Source organism: Rhagoletis zephyria, unplaced genomic scaffold (assembly GCF_001687245.7).
Source record: "Rhagoletis zephyria isolate East Lansing unplaced genomic scaffold, Rhagoletis_zephyria_1.1 Rzeph_scaffold_01173, whole genome shotgun sequence".
NCBI lineage: Eukaryota > Metazoa > Arthropoda > Insecta > Diptera > Tephritidae > Rhagoletis > Rhagoletis zephyria.
The window spans coordinates 51,889-74,418 of NW_016158257.1; the positions used below are offsets into that span (position 1 = coordinate 51,889).

Genomic DNA, 22,530 nt, shown 5'->3' on the forward strand with positions numbered 1-22,530 from the left:
TGGAATTGGCCTGCTATAGGTATATGGTATAAAATTAATTACTTGCCTTTTTCTTAAATGAGTAAAAAACCTAAATTATTTTAATAAAGTCTTCACCTGTAACGGCGAAGACTGCATAAATAGACTTTGTTTACCGCTGTTTTTTTAATATTTTATTCATTCTTGCCAATTTCAATAAATGTAGATTTCACTGCCAGCATTTCATTTCGAAATTAACGAAACAATCTCAATAATCTGCTGTTGAGAGTGCTTCTTGCGGCAACAAAGCATATTTTGTTTGGTATTCAACGTAACTACATCTTAATTTTAGAACCTAAAAAAAAAAAACGAAAACTGAACGCTTAGAAAGCATAAAATCTGCATGATAACCAACAATTTTTTCCGTGTTTCTCTTATATGCCCTAGTTCGTTAGTCATGAACGTTATTTACATATCGCTCATTTACTAAAAGATTAAAATAACTCAAGAAACCACATTTTGAGCAAAAATTTCAGAATTAGTCGTGATGCTTTATATCTGTTTTTTCTTCATTTTAAGAGCAATTTGAAAACTTGTAATGCGTGTCCTTAAAAATACTGTTTTCTGAGTTATGATAGTATTTTAATGAGCCATATGTATTTACTTTCAATAATTTGGCTTTTAGTATGACAAATGGTGATGTTTCTATTGAAAACATTTACATTCTTTTTTAAATTTATAAACATATTTTTGGTTCTTGCCATCTATTATACATCTATACATTTATAATCTTTAGTTTTGTAAACGCTACGTGAATGAATTTAAAATTCGCATTGGCTAGGATTATTTTAAATTATATTTATTTGAATGAATAAATATGTATGGGGGGCTAACTGCATCGACGCTAGCCACATTCAAGAGAATTGACCTCTAATTTTTGATACTTGATACACTCAGCGAACTGTTTGTTGGTCGACTTTGAGTTATTCTAATTCATGCTGCGCGCATGGTTACGATCGGGCAACTATTTATTTGTCTTGTTCGAATGCTTTGTTAGTGATTCCATCATTGGGGCATTGTGTTTCCCGATTTCATGTTCGAGTTCATAGTTTAAAGAATAGTATGAACTGTTCATTCACGCTTTGTTAACCACTACCCATTTTTATGTAATTATCTTTGCACTTACATACATACATATGTACATATGTGCATACGTACGTACATACCCTTGCACACATCAAAAGATAGTAAATACTTACATACAAATGTATGCAATAAATTCGTACATTTACTATATACTAGGTACATACATATTTACCCAGCCAGCAGAGAAACGTACTTTTTGCCGTAAGTGCATTTTTCGTACATTTTTCGTTTCCGGAAATGTTCAGAAAACGATTTTCATATTTGTTCATTTTTCGTATTCGAAAAATGTCATCATCTTATTTCAAAACAATAATTTTAAAATATTTGTTCAAACTGAGCACTCGAAAATATGTATACACATTCGCCAGCAGCTGAGTATACAGAGAAGTTTGCTACTATTTGTTAGCTTTCAGGAGGTCCCAGGTTCGAATTCCGTCAGAAGCAACACATTAAAATTAGTTATTCAAATTGAAATAATTGCTGAATCTTAAATTTGCTTTTTGTTTGGTTTCCTGTAACTATGCAAAAGTTTCTGTGAAGTTCATAATGAAACTGTTTTCAACGAAAAATTGTATCAGACAAATTTCAGGAAAACAGCCGAAAGCGCATCTGTTTTGGAACCATTTTCGATAGTTTTCTGCACATACGTTTGGGATGAACACTTTAGTGGGAGAATTGATCTGAAAAACGTCCGAAAACGGAATCGGAAAACGGATGAAACATCAGGTTTTTATACGAAATTGTTTCCATTTTCGGATACCTTTCCGGATATTTTGCTGGCTGGGTTTGTACATATGTGCATATGTATGTATGTTTTATTTGAATGTGTATATACTATACCGTTAAAACCTTTTTTTCTTCTAAGCATTTGTTTTTCTGTTTGTAATCGGTTCAGAAATTTTATTAGCACATCATAATGTGACATCATTTTTAATTTAATTTGAAATAGGTGAATGTTTGGTTGCCCACTTTTAGTTGCGATCCCGTACGAGTTCGGACTAGTCAGAAATAGTCAGAATCAGTCAGATTTTACTGGAAATCGATCCCGTACTCGGTTCTCTGACTATTGAGAGGACTAAAAAGAGAGTAAATACGCTTCTCTCTCTGTCAGAAGTTACCAGTTTTAGTCCGAGATTTTTTGCTGGTAAACTCTAGTAAATGTGTCAAACGATCAGCTGTAGTGTGTTTGGCAACCAAATTGTAAACAAAAGAAAAGNAATGACATGTAAACAAACCGACTGACGTTTTTACAGGAAATAGTGCTTTTTGCGTTCCTATGCACTTCTGCATCTGTTCTCCTTTTACTCTCATTTGAGAGCGTAAAATTGTAGTTTGACAGTTCCACAGGTTTTAGTCCGAAGTTCAAAGGAACAGACTAACAGTAAAAACTTGCGAATTCAGCTGTCATTGTAGCACTCCCAATCTTCCCTACCTTACAAGTTTTTGCATACGAAAACGCCAAAAATATGAAAATTCGTAAAAAATTTTACTGGATTTTACTGGAAATGGGTAAACAAACACAACTATTTTTTTGGAATTGGCCTGCTATAGGTATATGGTATAAAATTAATTACTTGCCTTTTTCTTAAATGAGTAAAAAACCTAAATTATTTTAATAAAGTCTTCACCTGTAACGGCGAAGACTGCATAAATAGACTTTGTTTACCGCTGTTTTTTTAATATTTTATTCATTCTTGCCAATTTCAATAAATGTAGATTTCACTGCCAGCATTTCATTTCGAAATTAACGAAACAATCTCAATAATCTGCTGTTGAGAGTGCTTCTTGCGGCAACAAAGCATATTTTGTTTGGTATTCAACGTAACTACATCTTAATTTTAGAACCTAAAAAAAAAAAAACGAAAACTGAACGCTTAGAAAGCATAAAATCTGCATGATAACCAACAATTTTTTCCGTGTTTCTCTTATATGCCCTAGTTCGTTAGTCATGAACGTTATTTACATATCGCTCATTTACTAAAAGATTAAAATAACTCAAGAAACCACATTTTGAGCAAAAATTTCAGAATTAGTCGTGATGCTTTATATCTGTTTTTTCTTCATTTTAAGAGCAATTTGAAAACTTGTAATGCGTGTCCTTAAAAATACTGTTTTCTGAGTTATGATAGTATTTTAATGAGCCATATGTATTTACTTTCAATAATTTGGCTTTTAGTATGACAAATGGTGATGTTTCTATTGAAAACATTTACATTCTTTTTTAAATTTATAAACATATTTTTGGTTCTTGCCATCTATTATACATCTATACATTTATAATCTTTAGTTTTGTAAACGCTACGTGAATGAATTTAAAATTCGCATTGGCTAGGATTATTTTAAATTATATTTATTTGAATGAATAAATATGTATGGGGGGCTAACTGCATCGACGCTAGCCACATTCAAGAGAATTGACCTCTAATTTTTGATACTTGATACACTCAGCGAACTGTTTGTTGGTCGACTTTGAGTTATTCTAATTCATGCTGCGCGCATGGTTACGATCGGGCAACTATTTATTTGTCTTGTTCGAATGCTTTGTTAGTGATTCCATCATTGGGGCATTGTGTTTCCCGATTTCATGTTCGAGTTCATAGTTTAAAGAATAGTATGAACTGTTCATTCACGCTTTGTTAACCACTACCCATTTTTATGTAATTATCTTTGCACTTACATACATACATATGTACATATGTGCATACGTACGTACATACCCTTGCACACATCAAAAGATAGTAAATACTTACATACAAATGTATGCAATAAATTCGTACATTTACTATATACTAGGTACATACATATTTACCCAGCCAGCAGAGAAACGTACTTTTTGCCGTAAGTGCATTTTTCGTACATTTTTCGTTTCCGGAAATGTTCAGAAAACGATTTTCATATTTGTTCATTTTTCGTATTCGAAAAATGTCATCATCTTATTTCAAAACAATAATTTTAAAATATTTGTTCAAACTGAGCACTCGAAAATATGTATACACATTCGCCAGCAGCTGAGTATACAGAGAAGTTTGCTACTATTTGTTAGCTTTCAGGAGGTCCCAGGTTCGAATTCCGTCAGAAGCAACACATTAAAATTAGTTATTCAAATTGAAATAATTGCTGAATCTTAAATTTGCTTTTTGTTTGGTTTCCTGTAACTATGCAAAAGTTTCTGTGAAGTTCATAATGAAACTGTTTTCAACGAAAAATTGTATCAGACAAATTTCAGGAAAACAGCCGAAAGCGCATCTGTTTTGGAACCATTTTCGATAGTTTTCTGCACATACGTTTGGGATGAACACTTTAGTGGGAGAATTGATCTGAAAAACGTCCGAAAACGGAATCGGAAAACGGATGAAACATCAGGTTTTTATACGAAATTGTTTCCATTTTCGGATACCTTTCCGGATATTTTGCTGGCTGGGTTTGTACATATGTGCATATGTATGTATGTTTTATTTGAATGTGTATATACTATACCGTTAAAACCTTTTTTTCTTCTAAGCATTTGTTTTTCTGTTTGTAATCGGTTCAGAAATTTTATTAGCACATCATAATGTGACATCATTTTTAATTTAATTTGAAATAGGTGAATGTTTGGTTGCCCACTTTCCGTTTCCGCTTTTGCATTTGCTTTCTAGCGTTGTTTGGAACGAGTATTCATTTTTTGTAATGCAGCCTTTTAGGTTAAATTAAATTACATATTTTTGCGAAACAACGAAAATAATTAAATAATTGGTAGTCTTCATCGAACAACAGAAGTCGGTCACAAATACCATAAATGCAATTAACAAAAACGATATCGCGGTGTGAGTAAAGATATATACACTTGTGATAAGCTAAATAAATCCTCAATATGTTGATCAATATTGGATATATTTATTTTGTTTATTTAATGTTTATTATTAACCCCATATAAATCCACATTTCAAACTTTGTGCAAAAATTATAAAAGATCTGCAAAGTTTCAGCTAAATTGTCGACTTTTCATTCAGATTTTTCAGAATTTATTTCAGTATGCAGTTTAATAGCCCATTAAATTCTATGGTAATAATGTGCAACTTTTAAGTTGCTGAAAAGTCGCGATGTTTTTAATATTTTTTTTTCTGGCTGCATGACGCTGCATACTCAAAAAAATTCAAGTGTAAATGCTTCCGTTTAAGCATCTTTGTTTAATGACTACTTCTTTCTTGTTTTGAACTTTAAGAACCCACACGGTGAGCTTTTCCTACCTTTTCATGACGAAGTTTAAGCGTCCTTTAAACGCTTTTATCTATTGCATACATACTAATGAGGACACAATGTAAAAGTTTCGTAATCTATAAATTCTAGCAATCGGCTGATTAAAAGCACTCAACGTGTTGCTGTGCTCAAAGCAATATGTACTACATTTTCAAATTCATAGCATTCCAAATAACTCAAACACACCCGCGCACACATATACATACTTCTGAAATTTATTGCAAATGAACTTGGATAAATGCATTTTTTATGCATTGAATCAATGCTTTGCATTTTTTATCAGAGTCTTATATTGCACATTTGTCTATCGGTACACACCTCGCGGACATTTCAACGAGTGCATTGTCATTGCAACGAGGAACGAGCGATTATTTAATGTGCATAGTAAGTGCATTTGGGTCTGTCGTTTGTTGTCATTGACAACGCGATGTGATAGTTTTTTTTTTGTTATTTCGTGGAGCAACGACAACAAATGCCGCTACATTAATTAACAATTGTGATGACGAAAACTTTTAATGACAGCGATATGTAGTAAGTGCAATGGTTTGACCTAGCCGATTGCTGCTGCTGCTGCTGTCGTATTCATCGTCATCATGCCTACCACAAATTTTACTTTAAGCTTGTTTTAAAATTCAGAATTGTTTCTGCATCAAAGCCACACAGGCACACACTGTGCCCCTTTTTAATTATAGCATTCCAAAAGTCCAAAATTAAACGATTTCAGATGGCTATTATGACGCGTAAAAATATAATTTTTTTAGTCTGAAGCTGTTCGCATACTTTTAAGTAACAGTACTCGTTTTTGGGAAATTATTTTGAATTAATTCTTAATGCGTGTTTAGCTTAAATGTCCTCTAATTTATTTAGTAAGTTTCAAACCTGTATTACAGATTTATAAGTTTCCTTATATATGTATGTACATATAAACAAAAAATATTCGAAATATGTTATAATTTTGAAAACATTAAAATTTTTAATGGAGCAGATGTTGGAAGTCTAGCCTCACCCAGACTAGTGTTTATATGCAAAATAATAAGGAACATTTCGACTTTAAGATCCTGTAAGATCGAAGCTCTAATTTTTTTCAATAAACATGGCATGCATCCGATGAGAGTAGCTTATGACAACAAATATGATAATGCTGTAATGAAACATATTTTGATTAAAGTGGGAAGATACATTGACAGTACAGTGTTTCTCGCTTATAAGCACATCGGTTGTATGCATTTCCCTCTTATAAGCCCTAGAAACAATGTGGTCTGGCGACTATCATTTGCTGGCCAAAAGCCGAAAAGTAACCGAGGTAATTTGAAACTCAGTGTTTGGGAGTTTTTGAGGTTTGGGAGTTTTTGAGGTCGGATCCAATATGGCGACCAAACTTTATAATTTTTTCCATTTCATGAAAAACTCATATAAATGGGGTGGGGGGGGGGATCAGATTTTTTTGAATTCAAAATGGCGGATCCTATATGTCGACCAAATTTTATAATTTTTTCCCTTTCACCAGAAAAGCATATATAAATTTCGATGTCGCTAATTTCAAATCTGATGTCAGATTTTTGTAATAGAAAACGGCGGATCCAATGTGGCGTTATCGGATTCGGAGCAAAAAAAAATTAAGTTTAAAACAGCCAAAAATATTTAACCATTTTTATTAAGAATACCGATAAGATAATAATTTAAATATAAGAATGATGAACGTCTGGCACTATCCTTTATATGGGAGGTACGGTCAAATCCGAACGGACCACGCTCATGTATGGTCCAACAAAATTATATAGGTGGATGCATTGTTCTTGTAAAATTTCAACATCACACATGCCTTCGTTGCATAGTTACGACTTTTGGCACGCTAAAATTTAAAAAGGACACAGTATGCGGCACTTTGGAGAAATTTTATGCTCTTTTGAATAAATGCTAATAAAAAGAAATGTAAATTTGCTTTTAGCTATTCGTAGTTGGCGTTATATTCATACATACGCTGTGTAAGTAGTTGCGTTATTCAAGTGATTCTTCTACCACATTCACCACTCGTACACACAAAATGAGGTTAATCTCTCAATGCGGTTATAGTATTGTGCCTCATTTCGGTATATCTTTTAAATAAAGAAGCCAAGCTGTGTGTGCTCTTGCATTTTTAAACACTTTTAGCAAGTTGTCCAATTCAATGACCGTTTGAATACTTCTAACGTTCTTTATCTTCTCATTTTCTATATAATAATTTTTTTTTGTGTTTGGGACTTTTTTATGGTAATAGTAACCTTTTATCACTTTTTAAAATTCTTTCTCCTTTTACACAACCGCATTCGTGAATATTGTGTTGAATTCTTTGGTTTTGCTTGGTTTGATGTATGTATGGAAGTGATTGGTGGGGCGATGACGTAATCTTACCTTCGTTCAAATTCATATCACATTTTGTGCATGGAGTGTGTGTGTCGCTTTGTGGTTTTTCTCTGCTTTTTAACTTTTTTTGTACCTACATACATAACTTCATCTGTTATGTGTTACCTTTATGCAGATATTCCTAAAAAAAATTGTACATTTTTGCTTTTCCTCGTTTTATATACATATTTTGTTTCGAAATATCGGAGTAGTAAATTTTATTTTGTTACCATCCAAGCAAAACAACTAGTCTAGCTGGTATCTAAAAATTTCTCCCTCACTTTAGATGCCTCAAAAGTCCCATTAAAGTAATTTCAAATACGGTAGTCGTTTCTTTGCTGTTGCATATTAACATTTTAGCGTTGCTTGTCTAACTTGTTGAGGAATTTTGGTGGTGGTTTCATAGCCGGTGCCTGCATTGTAGTAGAGTAAATGATGTTGGTGCCGGTGCTGGTCAATGAGCATTGCCTTTTTAGTCGATTTTCGTTGCCCAATCGTGCACTAGAATACATATACACATACATATATATGTACATATAATCATACATAAATTGTGTTTTCACACTCGTCCATATAAAGCTTGCGATTTGAACTCGCCATTTTAGCAGAAATATGCGTCTAGTTGATGTGTGACCATATTTTTATAGCAGGAAATTAAATTACTTATGTATTTTTCTAACAAATAAAATTAAATGCTTGGCTTTTAATTATTTGATTATGTAATTGTCGGTATTTTTGTGACAACTTACAAGCCGAAATTTATTTATTTGTTTGTTGTAAATACATTAAAATTTTACCACTACTGTTGCTTAGGGCTTTGTAACTAAATTATTGATTGACAAATTTTTGTCCCTCAATGGCATTATTTGTCAGGTCGTGTGTCTCGTGCGCAGTGATGTCATTCAAATTTAATTGACGCCGTTGTTGCGATGGTTTTTTTTTGTTGCGTTTGGCAAAGCGTTCACCATTTAGGCGCCTAGTGTAGTAAATTGATATAGAAGTTTGTTTCTGAAGGTCATTTTAGGAAACTAAGTACATTTTGGGCTATTAAGAGATCGTCTAAAAAAAGCAGAAAATAAATAACACTAAAATTGCTATACCTTTATTTGGTTAGCAAAGAGATATTTAGTTAAGCTTGTATTTGCACATATTTTAGAAAGCAATGGTTAGTTAAATATTTTTACAGGCCATCAGCAGCCAGAAGTGGATCCAAGGAGTTTACTAAAAACTAAGAGTTAATAGAACATAAAGAGAGCTTACCCACAAACAGTTACAGCAGTTTAGATTCTGTTCCTTTCAATACAATTTTCTGAATAGATTTTGATTTTGAGGAATATTACAACTTCAATTTTGTTGATAAATTTGAAGTTTCATACAATTTGAACCCTTTGAGAAACCAATAGTTCATGGAATTTAGAAATGTTTATAGTAGTTTTAAGCGCATATTGAAGAGTATTTGAGAATATCTTTAGATTAAAATATGTACGCACATACTTATGTATAAGCTTCTAATAAGCCTAGCCTTAATTTAAGATTTATAAGATCTTTTATAAGTAAATGCTATTTCCAATGTGTGCTGTTTAACTTGAAATTTCAGGCTGAATCAGAAGTAGCAGCATTGAACCGTCGCATTCAATTGCTCGAAGAAGACTTGGAACGTTCAGAGGAACGTTTGGGATCAGCCACAGCCAAGCTTTCGGAAGCATCTCAAGCTGCCGATGAGAGCGAACGGTTAGTATACCTTTGTCTGCGAATTGCAGCAAGGGATTTTTTATATTTTTTAAATATTATTAAAAAAAATATATTTCTATTTATTATTTATGAATCAAAAAAAAAAGTAACAATAACTATTTTTAGAATAATTACTTAATCTGTACGAGATAACGTATATGTACATAGTATATGTACTCTTATTATCTCACGTGTATCATATTTATATTTATGTATATAAGCAAAATAATTGTTACACTTGTAAATTCCCCAACTACAGGATACGAAAAGCTCTTGAAAATCGTACAAATATGGAAGACGACAGAGTAGCTATTTTGGAAACCCAATTAGCGCAAGCAAAATTAATTGCCGAAGAGGCCGATAAAAAATACGAAGAGGTATAAATTTCAGTAAAAAGACAATAAAAAAGAAATATCTTTGCGCGCTAAGTAAGCGTGCGCTTCTATATATGTAGATAGGGCCTTAGGGTTATTAGGTTTTTTATACTTTTTCGAGTAGACTTCAAATGGTTTACAAAAGTTGCTCCCTACGTTTATCTTTATTTTTTTTTTTCATTATTCTGTGGGTAATGCTCTTTTTTCCCCGACGCACTCTTCTTTATACGACGTGTATAAAGTGCTTTCACTGATGATTGCAAATTGTTTTTTTTTATTAGTTTTAAATATTTTATATGTTTTAGTAATAAACAAATAGGTCGGCGTTTGGATTGGAAAGAATCTTCTGGAGTTCTACGAACTGAAGGATGCTGCTGAAGGATTCGCGGTTTAAATACATACAATACAAATCTCAAGCCCTTATTATTTATTAATTATAATTCATATCGTAATTACGCTTTAAGTTATTACAACTTTATGTTTAGAATTTTGTAAACTATACTATTTTTAAAATATGTAGATATGTATTTATGTACCTTTAACTTTCACTATAAATTCCAAAACTTCTTTAGATTGCATTTATAATTAATTTTATTGCTTTTTAGTATAAAAAAAAATCAATAAAATCTCTTTTCATTGGCAACATCGCCAATATGGTTAATCTTTCCTCAACTTGTACTTAAATCAGCTGTTTACTGCTGACCAGTAATAAATCTCAATATTTTAACTCAGTAGAAAAATAATTAAATTAAGCTAATATGTTTGAGTAGTAAAATGCAAACTAAGGACATTTTTGAATTTTTCAAAAAATTAAACAATTTTATAAGTTGCTTGTAAAAGCTACATCTAACTAAATTCCAAACAAATTTCTTGTTTATTTTCTACAAAACTTATATATTAACTGACAAATATGAAACTGGTTTAAACGCTACATCCAACGAAATGGCCCTCTACGCAACTATAAAATCTGTCTACACTGCAACAAATAACAACAAACACTTAATTACAATTACTCCTGTGTAAATGTGTACAAACATAAAAATATGTATTTTTGTAACTACAAACAAACGAAACCAACTATGAACGAAATGTATGCGCCAATCCAACTGTTTTTATGTCGACACCAATGTTAAAACCGTTCCTGTTGTACTGCTCCTAAAAACCGTAAAAAATCGATCAACGTTACTCCAACATGCACACGCTCGACGTATCGATGGCAACATCTGAACACTACAAATGCTAAATTTGTATCCTCGTCGTTTTTTCGACTCACCGTTGCTTGAACGGTCTCCTATGGGCATTGAAATCGATATTTTAAAAATCACTTTACTACGAATATAACAAAAAATAGCGCTCGTAAGATCCTTGAGAACCGCGCCCTTGCCGATGAAGAACGCATGGACGCACTTGAGAATCAATTGAAGGAAGCTCGTTTCCTTGCTGAGGAGGCTGACAAGAAATACGATGAGGTGCAACATGATAAACCTATCATTGATTTATTAGCTAAGCTTAGTTGTTCTATCGCTGAGTCGTCTTCATTCTTAAGAAACACCATCCCCACTATCACTACCAACATTGATGATATCAACATCACTTCTGCAAATGCAATTAATAATGTTACTAACACTAGTGATAATGTAAATTTAAATGTAGTAGTAGACGTTGACGTTGACAAAGACGTGAACGCAAACGCAAATCTAAACGTAAACTCAACTGATGATGCTGCTGGTGGAGTCGGCGCCAGCAGTGCTGATAGTGAAATTAACGCAGCGGCGCCAACGCCCACACAAGTAACCTGATTTTGCTGTTGTCTACAAGTGAACAAACTCAGCAACAACAAAAAAATCTACATACTTATATTGACAAACAACAAAAACGCCTCATTTTTGCAATACAGATATGCATGAGTTGATTGGAAAAAAATAGAAAAGAAAACAATTGACTAAAAAGAAAATAATAGAAAAGAGAGAAAAGAACTTGACGATGACGTGCAGATAATTAAGCGATGGCCAAAGCAAACGTGTGTCCAATGTGAACCAACAACGTTAGTCACTAAAAAGGTCCTTTTGCTTTGGACACTCAGCACCTTGGTGGTTGCTTTGTTGTGTGCGGACTAGAGGTACGACGTATTACTTTGCTGACTTGCACCGCGCGAACGGAAACGGAAATACTGTAATTGATACGGATGTATAGGAATTGAAACTAAAGATAACAATAACAATAATTGTATACATAAATAATTTTTATATGCATATGTACGTTAATTAACTACCTATCGTATTTAAAAGCAAAAAAAAATATTAAACAAAAATGAAACTTGTGCTGCTACTAAGTTGTATTTTTATGGATTTTACAAAGTGTATAAATACATAACTATGTACATTAACATAAAATAAGTATAGCAAAAAGAAAATAAAAAAGGTAAAATGTGCCTTATAAAAAATAGCTAAGGAGAAAAAAATCAGTTAAAGTTGCCTTCTTTATTGCTTTACACTCAAATTCCATGCAATGATAAATAAAAATGAAAAAGAAGCATATATCTTTTAAAATACATTCACACAGCAGAATGAGATTCATACATATGTATAAAATAACGCTGGAAATGAGATTTAAAATACATATACATACATACATTTATATGTATATCTAAAATATTTTAAAAGTATAGAAAAAAGCATTATGGCCTTATTCCTAAAAAATAAAGTAGGTTTAAAGAGCTTTATAAATTGACGTAAATAAATTTTCATAAATTTTTCAGTTTATAAACCTTTTTTAAAGCTACTTATACATAAAATATATGAATAAGGCTATTATACGATTTCAAATATGTAGTGCCTTAACTTGCCTTTTCTATACAAAACCAAAAAATAAATAAATAAATTGCAACTTATTTAATTTTTCATATTCGTACACACACNAAAAAAAAATGTGTTTAAATTTTTAAAGTTTCTTGGAATATTTCTATCAACTTTCGCCTTTATGCATATCATCTGATCGGATGGTCGTGCATTCTAACTAAAGGGCTATAAGCTGTTTTCATGGCTACACAACCGAGCAGCGAAAAAGTCGGGTTTCGTAGATTTCCTCACATGTCCAATGTTTTTTGGAGATAGTTTTTGGGCCAAGGGTCTATCGCTAAAAATATAAATTTTAAGTTACAGAGCAAATGTCAAATATATTACACTGCCGAAAATTCAGTAAGCTTAAAATAACGTACTTATAATTCAATTTCATTCCATTCTAACCAAAATCTTTTAGATTTACATCTGTTTGTTTATCTATATTTTTCCAAACTTAATGAATTGCCAGCAAAACTTAGGAAAAATATAGGACTTGAAGAGGCAGCAAAACTGATATGATACCTTCTAATTGATCAGTTGTTTGCGATAAGATTACGTTTTATTAGGTTAGCAATATGAAATCCTTTTTTTACGAATGCGAGTCAAAAGAAGTGCAAAACGTTTTATTTAAAAATTTTCAATACAGCAATAATGCGGTTTTGTGCCCTGGCACATGATAAGCACTATCTTAGAGAGTGTGTTAAGCAGCAATTACGTCAGCAAAACGAAATGAGCGATGAATCGATATTTCAATGAAAGTTCTACAGTATTTCAGGAATATGATAAAGTGGGGCCTGGAAATATCAAACATACTGTACATATACAGTGGTAGAAGAAATAATAGAAACTTTTCACTTTGACCAGTTTTGGCTATATTACTTTGTTTATTCGATGTTTAATATTTTTGTATACAAGTCTAGCGCAATATATAACATACACCATATAAATCCACATTTCAAAGTTTGTACAAAATTTATAAAAATTCAACAAATTTTATCAAAATCCCCCAAAGTTTCAAACTTTTCAATCAGATTTTTTTTTTGAAAAATTCTGGGTATGCAGTTTTATAGCCCATTAAATTTTAGAAGGTAAAACTGCAAACCGCAAAACGCTAGAAAATCGCGTTGATTTTTAATAATTTATTTGGCTGGCGGTGTTGTGCTCTCGACCATGCTCAACATTTCTTTTTATATGGAAGGAAATGCCTAGCAGCGTCAACAAAAAAAATAAATATTAAAATTCAATGCGATTTTCTAGCGTCTTGCGGTTTGCACTTTTACCTCCTAAAATTTAATGGGCTATGAAACTGCACACCCAAAATTTTTCAAAAAAATCTGATTAAAAAGTTAGAAATTTTTGGGGGATTTTGTTAAAATTTGTTGAATTTTTATAATTTTTGTACAAACTTTGAAATATGGATTTATATAGTGTGTGTTATATATTGCGCTAGACTTTTATACAAAAATATTAAACATCGAATAAACAAAGTAATATAGCCAAAACTGGTCAAAGTGAAAAGTTTCTATTATTTCTTCTACCATTGTCGAATAAACAAAGTAATACAGCCAAAACTGGTCAAAGTAAAAAGTTTCTATTATTTCTTTCACCACTGTATATANAGCCAAAACTGGTCAAAGTGAAAAGTTTCTATTATTTCTTCTACCACTGTCGAATAAACAAAGTAATACAGCCAAAACTGGTCAAAGTAAAAAGTTTCTATTATTTCTTCCACCACTGTATATATATGTAGATACAAACGCACATGCAGACGCGTCTTTCGGACTGCTGCTTGCTTTTGTACAGAAGTCGCCAATTTTTTCTATGCCCATGTAAAATGCAGAATGAAGGAAATTTTTTAACGGGCTCGAAATAAGATTAGCCTAATCATTCAACATAATAGAATATAATACATGCAACATTTCCCCCTTTTCATTGGCTTACAAAAAATGCCATTGAAAATAGATGCCCCCAATACTTCATAATGGAATTTTTTACGCGTATTCAATTTCTTCAAACTGTTGGTGATTTCATCGTTCACCCTTGCATTGATGAGTCACGTTGTCGAATGGAAAATATGTGTTTCTTTGGTATTTCGCACATGCTTACATAAGCAGGCACAAATATGTAAACAGTTATTCGCTGCTTGCCGGCCAACATACTGGCGACTTCCAAACTCGATAGTGATTCAGTGGATTGCCATCTTTATTTGAGTCAGCCGAGTATTCATTTGCTCTCATATTTAATTTCATTACCTTAACCATATTTGGTGGTAAACTATGAATAAAATGCAGCATTTTTGCTTTTACTGATTTGTTTATTTAGAAAGTGCAATATGAAGTATGAATATGTTTTTGATACAACATAAAATAGATTTTAAAAGTTGGTTAAGTTTTTATTCAATTATGACAGATTTTCCTTTATAATAGAATTTAGCTCATATCCTAATTCCATTCGACTCGATAACTGGACTNTTTTTTTTTTTTTTTTTTTTTTGAATTTATGTTACTGAGCTGAATAAGTTTATTAAAGCAAGGCTGCAGTGCGGCCAGGTTAAATACCATACAGCCGTGGTGAGATCTCAGATTCGGACACGCAAAAGTCCTGAAACTATACCGAATAATCTACGAATTCTAGATTATATCACTCACTTACTCTGTTTAGACAACAAGTTCTCCATAAGTTCCCCAGAGAGAAACGAATGGGAAGGTGCTACAGACTTAAACCCAGGGTCGACGGCTATATATACAGATTTCAAGCCTAACGAAAGAGTGGGTAGCGGGATTTATTCTGGTGAACTCGCGCCAAACCTCAGTTTTCGCTTACCGGACTATAATAGCGTTGGTCAAGCATAGCAAAACGTCGTAATGGAGGTTCGTAACCTTCGCCCCTCAAGAACGGCCTATCGCTATTTATTCTGACAGCCAGGCTGCTATCAAAGATAAGAACAACGTCCAAAGTAGCTATAGACTGCAGGAGGACTCACAACCTTCTGGTACCAAAATGTGCCTTGTCTGTATTATTGTTGTCGCTGGACACAGGGACATTCCTGGCAACTGCACAGCCGACGAGCTCGCAAGGAAAATACAGACTAAATACCGAACTCATCGAGGAGATAAATACCAGAAGGGCTGTGGAAACCAACTGCTGTGTTACCAGGCAAATTTGGCCAACAAGTAATGTAAAGTGATCCATAGCTCTAATTACCGGACACTGCCTGATGGGCACTCACGAAAAAGGCAACGATACCCCACCAACGATTTTGGTCGCAGTTGCAGAGACGAGTTATAGTTGGAGAGCATCGAACATTATCTCTGCTACCGTCCCACCTCAATGCGTTACCAATTCTTCAACAAGTACTTTTTACAACGTTTAGCCTGTACTCGGTGAACGTTGTCGACTTTTTGTGCTATCTAAAACGCACCCGGTGGTTAAATTATTAAAGGAGGGAAAGAAGCAAATGGCTGCCGCCAGTGGTATCACTACAGGCTTTCCCTCTGCGTGATGGCAGACACTCTAACCTAACCTAAGGTGGTGCAAGAAATCTGATTCCAGGTCGCTATGCAACATAAGGCTCAGTTGCTTCCCTAACATTTCTCTCGCTCTCTGCTGGGTAAAGCTACAGCCTGGCAGGGGCTTATAGCCCAGTTGTGCATACTTTGCTCTGCATTGAATAGAATGTCGTTTTTACGTAAAAATCAAAACCAACAGAGCTCATTTAACAGATTCCTTATGTGACAACTCTCATGCAATGCCAAGTATGCATAACTGAGCCTTTATGCCATCCAGCATAGCTTGTTTTATTTTTTAACGTTTGTTAAAAAAGGGCTCAAACTCAATAAATTCCTATGATGTTCCATGAACTCAAGCGCGTTTTCTGTATATTCTTTGCAAACGCAAAATATCGGAAAGTCTTCAAATGAGTTTTTAACACAAGACCCATCGTTACCCACCTAGCGCCATTTCAACTCAGACGCGTATCTGAAAAACTGCGGTTATCGTTGATTTTGTAACTTCATAAAAATTCCCCAAAGAATTTTTGCACATAGATCTGGGTCGTTCCGCTTACGTAGGCCCGACTGTCATGGGAACGAACTGCGGTTATTTTAGCAGACCAGTGCCTGAACAGCTCGAAATGTTCGGCACTAAAACGAGCTGCGNTTCATAAAAATTCCCCAAAGAATTTTTGCACATAGATCTGGGTCGTTCCGCTTACGTAGGCCCGACTGTCATGGGAACGAACTGCGGTTATTTTAGCAGACCAGTGCCTGAACAGCTCGAAATGTTCGGCACTAAAACGAGGAAGGGGCTACACCTATCAAATCAACTCAGATAGGTGCAGATACAACACATCAGCTACCACTGAAGAAATAATTTTAGGAACATATACAGGGTACGTTCGTTTAAAATCTTCAGTAACAAAATATCCAACAGTAAACTTCCGGCGAAAATTCATCTCTACTCTCTTAAGAGAAGTTAGAGGAACAGCTGATAGAATTTTGTTTACATTCAAAAGTGTAAAATTGAAAACGTACGAAAACTCATCCCAAACTGTTATCCTGACCCAGTTTATTGATTAAGCGAATAATAACTTCTTTCTTACAAGTTTACTTGCTTAGTCACATTTCATCATTTTTAACTTCCAAACCATCAAATTCAATTTTGTGATTTGCGTGAATTCCAACCAGCTGTTTTTGATCAGATTTTTTCCTGCTGGCAAATTGTTGCTGGCAAAAATTTTTCCAGCAGAAACTAGCAGCATCCCCTCAAAATGAAATGTCGCTTTGCTCTCTAAATTTCCCTTACTTTAGTTGCGTTCCAGATGCTTCACGATATTCACGAAATTCACGATTTGCAGGAACAGCTGTTTTCCCCAGTAATAAACCTTATGGGAGTTGGTCACCTGGAACGACTTCCTGTAAAAACCTGCAAATCGTGAAGCATCTGGAACGCAACTTTTGCAAGTTTTTCATAACATTCAATAACTATCAGGTACGCGAATGCACCTACAGTCGGTAATACGACCAAAAGATAAAGCAACGCCGACTTCGTGATTCATATTTTTTGTTTTTTTTCGAATACAAATGCTTGGTATGATAGGTTTATGTTTTGAAGATCGCAAAAGTATTAAAAAATTCAAAGTAATTAAGGACCACTGATCATCCTTTTTATTAGTTTAACTCTAGTGCGTTTGTAAGGTGGATGATTTCTGGACGAGGAACCTCCATTCTTTATGCGCAATTCCTTTAATTTTCAGAGACGTTTAAAGATATCTCCATTTTGTCTATCGACTATTTACTTGAGGCTACCGTTTATTTTGTAGAAAATTTTTACCAAAACATATTACAATAAAAACGTTTGGCGCTTAACATATTTTGACAAATTTTGGCCGAGCTCCTGGAGTATCCATACGTGCTTTTGGCAATCAATCTTTTTTTTATTTTGGCGTCAACTATTGGGTAGTAATGCTCAGCTCTACCGACTAGTTCTCGGTGGCGACCAGTTACGAAAACAAGTCCCAGTACTCAACTGCTTTTTAAAACTCATGTGAATCTCGTAATTGTAAGTCAGGTTATAGGAGCTTAAATTCACACTTGAAACTACAGCGCTCGTTGTGATACCAAAATGCTGATGATGCGCAACAACCTTCGTCAGGCCGATCCCGGAAATCCCCGTATTAGGGATCTCAATTCGGAGATTCGGCAACTTGTGAACGTACATAAGCGGAAGAAATGGGAAGAGCATCTGAAGACCTGCAACTTCGCCTCTGGTGTGAGCAAGCTTTGGTCAACCGTGAGGTCGTTGTCCAACCCGACGAAGCGCGACGACAGAGTCGAGATAGACTTTGGTGACCACGCTTCGTCGGACCCGGAGAGATGCGCGAGCTATTTTAGCCGGCAGTTCATTCTGCATCCTCCGGTGGATAAAGCCAAACGTCGAGTGACCAGAAGGCTGCACAAAATGCCAAAACCTAGTGCGCCTCTTGTTTTCACCAGCGGTGAGGTAAGGGTAGCCATCGGGAAGGCGAAAGCCTCCAAAGCCATTGGACCCGACGGAATATGCATGTTGATGCTGAAAAATTTGGGTCCTGCGGGAGTAGCGTACCTAACGGAGGTCCTCAACCTGTCTATGGCCACTCTCGTCATTCCAGACATCTGGAAAATGGGGAGAGTGGTCCCACTGCTCAAACCGGGGAAACCAGCCAACAAAGGAGAGTCTTATCGCCCGACTTTACGAACCAGCTGACCCCAGCGAAGCATCAACATGGGTTCCGTAAAGTGCATAGCACAACAACAGCACTTAACGCCATAAACACTCAGATAACTCGTGGCCTAAACCTAAACCGCCCCTGTGAGAGAACTATTCTAGTAGCGTTGGACCTATCCAAGGCGTTCGACACTGTCAGTCATTCAACGCTACTAGAAGATATAGAGGCCTCCTCACTCCCACAGGGACTCAAACGGTGGTCGGCGAATTACCTGAGTGGTCGACACTCGCCAGTAATTTTCAGAGACAAACCTAGCAAGCCACGTAAAATTAAACAGGGGGTACCACAGGGAGGTGTCCTGTCCCCGCTACTGTTTAATTGTTACATCTCAAAGCTTCCTCAGCCCCAAGAGGGCGCTAATATAGTCTCCTATGCTGACGATTGTTCGATCATCGCGTCTGGGAATGGAATTGATGACTTGTGCTCGAAAGTAAACGGTAACCTCGAACTTTCTCGCTTTTTCACTGCAAGAAGCCTTGCCCTATCCACTGCGAAATCCTCGGCAACACTTTTCACCACCTGAACGAAGGAGGTCAGACTGCAACTGAGTATTCACGTCGTTGGCGTAACAATACCGACGGTGATTAACGCGAAAATCCTCAGAGTTACCTTCGACAGTCTGCTATCCTTCTCGGCGCATACAACCGCAATTATCAACAAAGTACAGAGCCGCAACAATGTCCTCAAGTCGCTGGCCGGCAGCACTTGGGGGCAAAGATAAAGAAACGTTGTTGGAAACATACAAGGCAATTGGCCGGCCTGTTCTAAGCTATACAGCGCCCGTATGGTCGCCGATGACTAGCAGGACGCAGTGGATGAAGCTACAGACCTGCCAAAACAGGGCCTTACGAACAGCGCAGGATGCCTCCTGATGACTCCCCAACACCACCTACATGACGAGGCCCAGATGCTCCCAGTAAAGGAGCATAATATAATGCTCTGCAAGCAGTTCCTTGCTGGGAGTCACAGACGTGGCCATCCCAGCGGACAGCTGCTCGCGGAAAACGCTCGCCACGGCACTACAGGAGGCATCTTTACGAACTGACGGACGAAGTCCAGAGGTTTATCAAACAACCTCTGGGCTTGTCAACCTACCGACAGCCCTGAACGGCATTCACAGGTAATCAGTCTCAAGTTATGTAGACTCCCGCACTGTGAATACCGTTCTAGGCACGCAACCACCGGACGTGGACGGGACAGAATTTTATCTGCCTCGGGAGACCCGCACTACAATAGCCCAACTTCGCTCTGGCTATTGCAGCAGGCTCAACTCTTACTTGAGTAGAATCAACGAGGATGTGCCCAACCAATGCCCGGCATGTGGAGAGTCGCCACATGACTCCCGGCACCTCTTCACATGCCCTGAGAACCCCACTCAGCTAACGCCCCTGTCTCTATGGACAGCCCCTGTGGAAGTCGCACACTTCCTGGGCCTCCCCCTAGCTGAAATTGACGACAACGTTGATGGATGAACCGCCCCGAACAGGGCTTAGTAGCCGCTACAACAAGAACAACAACAACAACATACGAAAATGCAAGTCGGCTACTTGAACTTAAAACTTAATCCGATGCGATTATTTAATAAATGATGGGAGATCTTTGATGTTTGTTGTTGTTGTGACTGTATAAACATTCCCCAACAAGTTTTGAAAAATGTTGCATAAGGGACAGTTGTTGTCGTTCGGGTTACGCACGGGGTTTTTGTTAAACTCAGCTCTTTCAGGCACTCACAAAAGTTCTCTACTCGAACCACGGCAATGGCGATCGATTACTCGTTTCGAATCCAATCAAATAAAATGGAAACTGTTTTATTTATACTTCGATCACGAATGAATGTGGTGAATCAGGCCGTGTTGGAAACAACGTTGCCTCGCCTCTGCTCGAGGGGTGCATGTCAATGGCAGAGTTTCGACGCTTGAATCCTTTTGCCGCCACGACATTGCGGAAAATTCCCCTTATTTGAATTCTGCTGTAATGCGTCTCCAAAATAAAACAGTGATAGGCGGGAATCTTCGGTCCCAGGGCTAAGATCTCTGTTTCTATGGGGAAATATCCGAGCATTCTTCAGGCGGAGGTTTACGCAATTTTTATGTATGCGGAGCTAATGATACATCCTCCATCCATACACCGAAACGAGAGAATCATAATCTTAAGCGATAGAGAGGCAGCGCTCAAGGCTCTATTTTCATATGAAATCAGATTATCGCTGGTCCTTGAGTGCAACGAGAAACTTAATTCCCTTGGTATGCAAAACAACATAGAATTGGCATGGGTACCATAGGGGAATAGAGCGTAATGAGACTACGGACTGTCTCGCGAAAAAGGCGGCAGGTATCACTACAGTTGGACCCGAATTGGCGTGGCTCAAAAGGACTGCGCCAGGAAAAATAGTCTACTGGGACTCCAAACCTGATTAACCTCCCAAAGGGGAAATTTAGAATACTCACAGGTATCTTTACAGGACACTGCAGACAAAGTGGGCATCTGTATATGCTAGGAATATAGTCCAATGACCTACATATGTAGGTTCTGCGAATCGACAGAGGAGACACCACTACATATTCTTATCGAGTGTGCTGAATTTGCAGAGGACGTGAGAGAAGACTAGGCTCGATGTGGCCAAAGCTTGAGCACATTCCATTCACTCCCTATCCCCGAAGGCACTGCTGCTGTTCTTGAGGAATTTAGGCTTTGAGGAAGCATTGTGAAGAGGATAGTGTACAATAGACCACTATGTCGCAGTGCATACCTCATTTCAATATCTACATATCTATCTAAATAAAACGGTAGCTAGCTGTGAATCGCATCTTTCATTTGCCTGTTGCGGGAAGTTTGCCTTAGGCCAGAGTTTTGAAGATTGTACAGTAGGCTGGGTCGATTTTGTATGGGGGGAAATAAAAGTCATTTGACCGCATTGTAATAGTAATATTATGATGTCTTAGGTCTCAGCCAATTGTTATTGGCCACGAAAGATTAATTTAAAACTTATCTTTAGCCCGCGCAATTGAATCAAAGTGTATGAATTTTGAAAATGAAACTTTGGCTTGTAATATCTATGGAATGCGTTATTGTTATAAACATGACGATATCTCAAATTAAGGGCTATTAAATTTAGAACCTCACGTTCATTTATCATTTTTCAATAAGTCTACACGTTTTTAAGATATTAAAATAAAAAATAAGAAAACTATGATTTTCCCTTATGAATTTTCAATTCTTTATTACTTCAGCAACCAAGCGAAAAAAACCAAAAAGGTAGGACGAGATTTATTTCAAACCTTTTCACGCCGATTTGGTCAGTTTTCAAGATCGTGGTGAATGAATGTATTGTCAAAGATTAGGAATCGTTCGACAAGTTAATAGTAGTTTCAAACATATAAGTATTTACATACATTACAATTAGGGTGAGAAACGCCCATTTTAAGTCCATTTTTGCAGTCTTGAAAACTGGTGCGGAATGGTTTCATTAGTCGCCGCAGAAGCACATTTTTCGCGGTTTCTAAATTTGCCGTTATATGAAAGTAGGGGACGTGCAATAAGTGTTTAGATATACATAAATATTTTAGTTAATTCCATTATGTGAAAAAGTGTCTGT

General features: G+C 35.9%; 1 protein-coding gene across 16 annotated transcripts in view; it reads left to right on the top strand.

Moving 5' to 3' along the window:
- Tm1 (tropomyosin 1) overlaps positions 1-22,530 on the top strand; it is an 82,095-nt gene that overhangs the window by 34,472 nt on the left and 25,093 nt on the right. For 11 of the 16 annotated variants that reach the window (XR_001847551.1, XM_017616279.1, XM_017616281.1 and 8 more), the window contains 2 exons: positions 9,323-9,456; positions 9,716-9,833. Coding sequence is in view for 15 of the 16 variants with exons in the window: in XM_017616279.1 (XP_017471768.1) it covers positions 9,323-9,456; positions 9,716-9,833 (252 nt within the window). In the remaining variant the exon portion in view is untranslated. Of the gene's footprint in view, positions 1-9,322; positions 9,457-9,715; positions 9,834-11,181; positions 11,300-22,530 lie in introns of all 16 variants that reach the window. The other 5 variants (XM_017616280.1, XM_017616266.1, XM_017616278.1 and 2 more) reach the window with 1 other exon arrangement.